The following is an 8,920-nucleotide window of genomic DNA, read 5'->3' on the forward strand; positions in this document are numbered from 1 at the left end:
TGGTGGTGTTCAAGTGGTGTTTTCCGGCAAAAAAATTGACTTTCCCGGCCAAAAACGTTTTTCCGGCGACCTGAAACTAACGGCGTTAGGATTCTGTTAGCGGCGGACCGTTAGGAACAAATACATTAAAAGTTGGGACCATCAGTGACCAATTCGTTAGTTGGGACAGGCAATGACCAAAAGATAATAGTTAAAACCAATTTTCCTTTAAATTATGATCTTTTCCTCAAACCTTCATTATAAATACCAACATTGTTGTCACAAGAAATTAATTTAACACATCTATCTATCTCTATATACCTGTCTTCAATGGCAGCTCAAAATACTTTGTCAGCAATTACTTCATTTACTCACAAAACTATTCCACAGCTCTTAAAACCTGGCCATTTTCATGCAACTTTAGCACATGGTCATACACATACGTGGACCGTTACTCCCTCAAATCGACTCAAATGGTGTTCTAAGCGTAATGAATCCCTATGCAAGTGCATGAGCAGACCACCTCTGCAGGTACGCACTTATAATGTCTTTTTTATTCGCATGAAAATCTATAACGATTTGCATACCCAAAGCACGCATCTCCTTGGCATTGTTTGACGGGAAAATTGTTTGGTACAGAGAAAAAAAATGAGAAGAAATGGAAATGGAAATAGGAGAGAAATGGAATTGGAAAGAAATGGAAATATGTGGAGAATTGAAAATCATTTCCTTTGTTTGGTAGAATAGAGAAAAGAAGTGAAAATCATTCTCCTTCTCTCAACCTAACTCTTCCAGCTGCCACCAACTCCATCTTCTCCTCTCTCTCTCCGGCGACCGTTCTTCCTCCTCTATCTTCTTCTAATCCACCACGGCCACCAACCACTAAAACCACAGCTGCCGCCAACCACTCCGCCGCGATTTAGGGTTGCTAGTTGCGAACGGACGGACGCCGGTCGGAGTAGGACGCGACGGAGTAGGGTTCCGCCAGTCGGAGTAGGACACGAACGGATGTTTTTGCCTACATCATCGCCGGAGTTGCTAGTTGCAACGCGACGGAGTAGGGTTCCGCCGTGCCGGACATCATCGCTGGTCGGAGCAATGGAAATAATACCATACACACTTTTTGCCTACACCGAGAAGACAGATGAGTAGAGCAGAGAAGCGATGGCGGCTCACAGAGAATTCCATTTCTCTTCAAAATGGAGAGAATTGGATTTCTCAATTTTTTGCCTACACCCAATTCCTAGAGAAATCCAATTCTCCCCCCAATTCTCTACCTAATTCTCCCAAACAATGGAAATCCAATTCTCCACCCTCTTTTCTCTCTACCAAACACCCCCTAAATGTCCTATTAATGGAAAGAGATTACATTTTTGTCTCCATAAATAAAAGTTTTCAGAAATATCCCTTATAAACACGTCTTTGACGACATGTTTAGCCATCAAACGTGTCTTCACGGCCTGTTAGCCTTCAATGTGTCTTTCACGACATGTTTGGCCTCTTAATTGTTTTTTTGTTTTTTATTTTACCTTATTATAATTAATTTTACTCATATTTGTTTTATATGCATCAGCTTTTCCATTTCATATTTTTTTCAATTTTCCTGTTATTATGTTTTAAAATTTAACTCTTTGCAAATCTACATTGCAGTGCATGCCCGAAGACACTGTTGTGAAGCATGGAAAATTGGTAGAAAGTGTTCGGGAATTGATCAGCAATGATACTAATGATGTCAAATTCGATGATCTGTTAATGGTCGATGCTCTTGAACGGCTAGGACTTGATTATCTCTATGAAGATGAGATCAATCAAATTCTTGAAAGGTGTTACCTTCAATTGATTAACAAAGATTTCCTTCAACATGGAAATCTCTATGAGGTCTCCCTATGTTTTCGAATCTTAAGGCAGAAAGGTTTTCGTGTGTCGGCAGGTTTCTAAGAACTCTTACTCCCAACATTTCTGTTTTTACCATCTTCCATTTATAAGTCACTAATATAAGTTTTTCATTGTCATAGATATTTTTGAGCAATTTAAGGGAAAGAATGACAAGTTTGTGGATAATCTTAAATCTGACATTAGAGGTTTGATGGAACTATATGAAGCTTCACATTTATGTGTCGAAGGTGAAACCATACTCGATGAAGCTGCAATATTTAGCAGCCACATGCTACAAAAATCACTCAATTTTCTTGATGACAAAGAAGCAAAAATGGTTAGATATACACTTGAAAATCCCTACCGAAGAAACTTCACGAGCTTCAGTTTACTTAACTCCCCCAAAGAATCTGACGCCAAAATCTTGAAAGAATTAGCGGAAGTGGAAAGTAGGATGGTTAAGTCCATTCGCAGGACGGAAATAAATGAAATCTTAAGGTGCAATTCACAAAAAACTGGTAAAAAGGTATCACGGAAGGCAAATTACTGAGGGATCCCTGACGAAAGCAATTACATCAAAAATTTTAGATTAAAGCAGGTCGTCAGTGATCACTCAGTAAATTCTATGAATAGCGTATTGCAAATGAGATTACTCGTAATAAAATTGCGAAAGCAATTACTGACAGATTTTCGTTAGCAACCACTTTTATGGACAGATATGGGCTGATGGTGATACTCCTTTTGGTATTCTTTTAGCATTTTTCTTTTCCTTTTTTCCACCTAACATAACATGGCTTTGAAATAATAATAAAATATTCCGCTTGTGACAAGTGACAAGTCATCTTGGTCACCCTTGATGTTCTACTCATAGATTGATATGTTGTCGGGCTATCTTTAGTAGATCCAGGCACCCCAGCCACTCGAATAAGCTAGAAACACCATCTCATCATTATTGGCGGGGCCTTTTCACGGCTTTTGGGTGCAAACGTTTTGACAAAACACAGCATGCGGGCGGAATATCATGTTTTACTTGTTTATTTTTATTGCATGAACCAATCAAACACCAAAATCTCATATTTATTTTATAAAAATTAACTAAAAACATAATGTTATGTAGGTAAACATGCATATTTTGTTTTTCTATTGTAGGTGGTGGGATGACCTAGGGTTGGGACAAGAGTTAAAACTTGCGAGGAACCAACCTCTAAAGTGGTACATTGTGCCTATGGTTTCCTTACCAAATCCCACATTGTCGCAGCAGAGAATCGATCTCACAAAAATCGTTACGCTCATTTATATTATAGATGATATTTTTGATATCTATGGGAGCCTCAGTGAACTTACTCTACTCACAGAAGCAGTCAACATGTACACAACAAACTATAACATCATTTCTAAATTTTTTTCATGTTTTACTTTCCAATATTTTCGATCATTAATACATATATATATATATATTTGCAGGTGGGATATCGGCCCTGTAGAGCAACTTCCATACTATGTGAAGTCATCCTTCAAAGCTTTATATGACACCACAAATGAGATTGCGCGCAGAGTTTATGACAAACATGGATTTAACCCCCTAAAATCCTTACGAAAGTCGGTATGATCTATTGTTCATTGTGAAATTCAGATTTAACTAAATTATTAACTAACACAAAGAGAAAGTCATTACGGATTTGAACCCACGCGCGCCACTTTTGTGGGGACAAACACCAAACTGCTTGCAAGTAATGTTTTTATTATCCAATATATTATTACTTCTACAACACTTTCCAAAACAATTTTGCAGTGGGTGACACTGTTTGATGCGTTTTTGGTGGAAGCAAAATGGTTTGCTTCTGGGCATATTCCAAAGTCGGTAGAATACTTGAAGAATGGGAAGGTCAGTTCGGGTGTACAAGTCCTCCTAGTTCACATGTTTTACCTCCTTGGTGATGGTGCCAACAAAGAAAACGCGAACCTTGTTGACAATGATCATGGCATTGTATCATCAGTTTCAAAAATTCTGCGTCTTACAGATGATTTGGAATCCGAACAGGTTAACATGTTTATTCAAATTTTATGTTAACAATGTATTAGATCCTTTACGAATTGTGCTAAACATACCCTGACCCTCTCTTTTAACAATATATTATATACTTTAACATGTTTATTCAAATTTTATTATTTGTGTTTTCATGAAGGGGTATGTTGAAATTCTCGCAGGGGTACGTTTAGCCAACCTCTATACTAATTTGTGATGTGTGAGTGACTCAATATATGATCTTTCTAACAGGAAGAGAATCAAGACGACCATGATGGATCATATGTCAAGTGTCTCCTCATGGAACATGAGTATAGTACTATTAATATTGCTCGGGAGCACGTCAAGAAGATGATTTCAGACACATGGAAGTGTTTAAACAAAGAATGCCTCTCCCCTAACCCTTATTCGGAAAATTTCTTGAAAGGCTCTATAAACTTTGCACGGCTGATTCCATCAATGTACGGTTACAAACGCAATAATTCATTTGATCTGATAGAAGACGATATCAAGTCTATCATGTGAGACAGTCTTATATACCAACTATTTTAGTTAATACAATGAATTGGACATGTTATATATCATGTACAGAATACAAAGCTTGTGTGTGTGTGTAGAACTAAAGAACAACTTAATTTAAAGATTTTTCACATTCACATATTTTTTCTTATGAACAAACTTGAGATAATAAGAAAAAAAAAGCAGAGCAAATATTGAAGATTCATTTTTGAGAAGAAGTTCGGTAGTCAAAACTCAAGAACACGTTGCATCTTCGTTATAATATACTTGACAAATCTACTGCTCGTAATCAAACAACCATGTTAAGCATGATCAAGGCCATTAAACACCCATTATGATATTAAAAAAGAAAAAAAAAAGTCATACTTAAAATCAAAAGTCAAAACAATTCCATCAACCAAAACCTCAAAAACTGAATCATTCACAAGCCCTATAACTTTCTTGGACTAATTCTTATTCGGCGCATTCACCATATTTAAAAGACATAAAAGACGACGCTTATTGATCAAACCTATGAACTCTCACAAGGATGGATTTAATTTGTGGCCACAAAAACATCTTTTGCTGCAACTATAAGGAAGAGCCTCATTAACACCAAGATCAAGCTTCGGGTCATTTCATGGTGAACATAATCCGCCAGTATCTCTTCAATACCGTTATTTATATGCCAAAATAAAGCAAGATTTGGTAGGAAAGTTGAAGAGACTGTCGAGCCCATGCCCAGTTTAGCCGCCTGCAAATGCCAAAAAAAAATTAAAAAATAGGTAAATAAAACAATGTGGATTAATACAAATTTCTTTGGGCATTCCAGAGTAAATGATTTAGAAGGCTTGATGCCTTAAGAATACACCTTCGGGATTTGCAACTCACCATCTGGTCCATTTCTAGGCCTGTAAACGAGCCAAACAAACACGAGCAGAGCGTGTTCGTGTTTGTTCGTTTAACTTTAACCGAACAACTGATCCAACACGAACAATTAAACAAACAGGGTGTTCTTGTTTGTGATTGTTCGTTAAGAAAATGAGTGTGTTCGTGATCGTATATGTTCGTTTGTCAACAATATAAACGAACGCTTCACAAATGTAACTGAAAATATATGAACATAACTGAGCTAAAACCGGTTAAAAGTAAATGCGAACAATGATGTATTGGGCCTAAAAAATTATTAAAACTAGAATAAACTGTAATAAGCCTAAAAAGTTTAGGAGTAAACTAACGAACGTACACAAACGAACTTAAACTAAACGACCATAAGTGAACAAAAGAGACGTGTTCATGTTCGTTCGTTTAACTAACTGAACAAAAAATTTTGTTCCTGTTCGTTTGTTTACTAAATAAACGAACATAAACTAACTTCACGGCAAACGACTCATTGAACGTTCGGTTCGTTTACAAGCCTTCCTGTTTCTTTCAAATTAATTGACTAGTTTCTGTTTTACCCCCATTTGACCGGTTAGAGATAAAACGTAATCAGAATCAACGCATTCATAAGTAAACAGGCCGTATCTTCACCACTAATCAATAATTGATGATTTGATGGCAATGATTTGGTCTCACATGATTCCATTACATTGTCATTAGTAAAAGATACTTCAGAAATTTGAAAAAAAAAAAATTAACACGTTACCTGAATCTATACACTTAGCCATATCATCTCATTTTTTTTACAATTTTCGATTGACAATAGTATATTACAATTACAAAAAAAATGGTTGAGAATTAAGTCTGGTAGTTAGAAACAAAAGATTTAAACACGCACCTGTGGAGCATTTACAATGGGAGTACTTAAAACACTTCCAGCAACAGCACCCGATGCGGTAAAATAAGCAGGGGCAGTGTGTGTCCTTTTGACCGAGGTGTTGACTATCTTTTCTATTTTAGCAGATTCTGTTTCAAGATAATCACATTATGAGTACCAAAACTTACAAAAGAAGATTATACATAAAATTAAGCAAAAGGAGTTTCATCATGCAAACATCAAATACAAAATAGTATTCAACATATATTGAATATTAAAAAACTTGCAAGGTTTATAAATTATAATAAGTATTGTTATGACACTCGAAAGAGTGTATGTAAAGAAAGATCTACTCCATGTTTGGGTTGGAAAATCTGTTTTAGGCAATGATACAACGTCCCTGTGACAAGAAAATTGTTGTAAATAAAAAGTTAAGTTCAAATGTCCGGTCAATAAGGGTGTGTGTTTTATCTTTTTTATTACAACAGTAAAATAATTATATGCTAACTACAATAATATTTTTTATAAACTATAAGTCAATAAAGGTCTCATCAACAATTATCTTTTTCGGTTTTTCCACAAGATTAACAACAAGAAACATAAGAAAAAGTATTCAATAAAGGATAAATGAAGAATAATAGAATATCTCTACCTCAACGGTTTTGAATAAACAGGCCTAATCAAGCTTCGTGCAAGTTGGGCACACGGGCCTAATCAAGCTTCGTGTATGAAGCTCAGGCCAGTTTTTTAATTAGGCTCGAGCTCGTTTAAACTTGGCTCGATTCAAGCTTTAAGCGAATCTAGAGTAACTAACAAGTGGCTCAGTTGGAAGTCTACGCTTGGGGAACCAATAATAAAGGCGAGAGCTCCTTGTGGCCAATATTGGCTGTTAACTTGTTATTAATATGTTAAAATCAAAATGAATAAATTTAGACTCAAAATGTTAAGTGGGTGTATGGACATGCGTTTTGAAAGTGATTATCAGACTTAGAGAATAACTTGGGCGTTTGGTTATGTCATAATATGAGCAGGAAGGCCGTGGATCCAGGTGAAATCCAAAATTAGGAAGGAATACCCTACAGTACAGTATACAGGGTGGACGGTACTTCTCTATTTCCATTTTTATAAATTTTGTAACAAGTGAATAATATTTATCAACCAATGTTCAGTTCTGGCCGGTAATCGGGTGGATAAACCACCGACACGTGCCGCTGCAATTCCGTGTCATCGTCCAAAGCTTTGTCGCAATGTGCTGGTACGTGTTTTCAGTTTGTACAATAGATTGACGGGTTTATTTGGTTATGTTGTTTTATACCATTCTATGATGGTAGACTAGTGAACTTAGGGGTGTAGTCGAGCCAAGCCTAAGCTCATTTAACTTAAGATAGCTCGAACCCTACTCGTTCAGAGCTCTATTTCTAAAGCTCAAGTCCGTGTCTTGAGCAGGTTCAAGCTCGAGCTCAGATCGGGCTTTGCTCGTTTATTATTTAATTATTTTTTTATCTATATTTATAATAAATCAAATATAAATTTTTACAAATAACATAATATGTATTATTTGATTATTTTTATCATAAAGTTGGATGTAGCATATAAAATATTGTGTTAATATATATTAACTAAAAATTATATGAATAATAGGTTTGTTTAGTCAAGCTCAGACTCATTTATTAAAAGAGCTCCCATATATGTTTGGGCTTGGGCTTGGGCTTGTTTTAGCTCGGGTTGATTCAAGCTTTTAGCGAATCAATCTTGAATAGTTCACGAGTGATTTGGCTCGTTTACACCCCTAGATGAACTAGACTGGTTATCTTTATTTTTGAATTCAATTTGTAGGGATATATTCTTGAATTTAAGAGCAAGATCAATGACAATAACCAAAGGTTAAGCAAATTTAAAGGCATGTCTCTAATAACATATGCTGCTGTTGCTGCTACTGCTGTTATGATTATATTTGCTATTGTTTTAGCTCATAAGTTATTAAAAGTTTGTTTACCAATATTTTCTATCTTATTTTTATCTATTGGAATATTCGAACAGCAAAGGGGTACACGTCCCATTATCTTGTATCTTGATTATTAAGCTAGTGTCGAATTAAAGCTATGTAATGTAACAGTGATTGTTCTGAATCAATGATATGGTTAGAATTATGCTAAATAAATTACTTGTGCATCTATATATGGCTCGGTCCGAGTGCAACACGTTCGATCATTTGCTTATTTTAGTGTATATGCGAGTAGGTCAAAACGTATGGTTAGTGTGTTTCCATGTTATTTAGGATTAGGTATACATCCGGTAAATTTTGAAATGTTTCGTCATTAATGCTTGTATCCTAACATCATTTTGAACTGTTCCATTAATGCTTGTATCCTAACACCGAGTCGTTTCATGTTGTATTTGCCGTATGCATGTTGGCCCAAAGCATTATCTTATGACCTTGAACATCATGGCGTCATTGTATAATGCTGCATTTAATGTTGGTATTCAGCCTATAAACAAACTGAATTAACATGAATTAAGCATGTTTGTGTTCGTCTGTTGCTTGTTAAGAAAGTGAATGCGTGTGTGCCCACTTATGTTCGTTCGTTTATATTCTAAACGACTGTTGGGCCATAGTTCGAGGCTGAAGCAATCAAAAGTTGTTTTTGTAGTTGATCCGGATGTGTAGTGTGTATCCGAGTCAACTTAACTCGGATATACAAGTTCACCCGAATAGGGATGAGCAAATTCGGTACCGGTAACAAAATGACAAACACCCAACCCTCTTTCATAATGAATTCATG

At 35.9% G+C, this 8,920-nt stretch overlaps 1 protein-coding gene and 1 long non-coding RNA gene across 3 annotated transcripts; one reads left to right on the forward strand and one right to left on the reverse strand.

Moving 5' to 3' along the window:
- The first annotated feature begins 267 nt into the window (after positions 1 to 267).
- Positions 268 to 4,520, forward strand: LOC143545818 ((3S,6E)-nerolidol synthase 1-like). The gene is made up of 7 exons (XM_077037630.1): positions 268 to 510; positions 1,630 to 1,909; positions 1,995 to 2,352; positions 3,004 to 3,222; positions 3,319 to 3,457; positions 3,647 to 3,895; positions 4,133 to 4,520. The coding sequence occupies exons 1-7, from the start codon at positions 310 to 312 to the stop codon at positions 4,403 to 4,405; spliced, it is 1,719 nt and encodes a 572-aa protein (XP_076893745.1). The 5' UTR covers positions 268 to 309; the 3' UTR covers positions 4,406 to 4,520.
- A 195-nt stretch (positions 4,521 to 4,715) lies between these two features.
- Positions 4,716 to 6,812, reverse strand: LOC143545819 (uncharacterized). Of its 2 annotated transcripts, XR_013137501.1 has the most exons (3): positions 6,790 to 6,812; positions 6,159 to 6,537; positions 4,716 to 5,132 (listed from the first exon to the last, which is right to left on the reverse strand). It is a non-coding gene; the product is annotated as an uncharacterized LOC143545819 (long non-coding RNA). The 2 variants fall into 2 exon arrangements; XR_013137500.1 differs by lacking the exon at positions 6,790 to 6,812 and having other exon boundaries at positions 6,159 to 6,765.
- Between the last annotated feature and the right edge of the window lie 2,108 nt (positions 6,813 to 8,920).

The sequence above is a fragment of the Bidens hawaiensis genome, unplaced genomic scaffold (assembly GCF_021521415.1).
Source record: "Bidens hawaiensis isolate Kalapana, Puna unplaced genomic scaffold, B.hawaiensis_p1.1 tig00014039_1, whole genome shotgun sequence".
NCBI lineage: Eukaryota > Viridiplantae > Streptophyta > Magnoliopsida > Asterales > Asteraceae > Bidens > Bidens hawaiensis.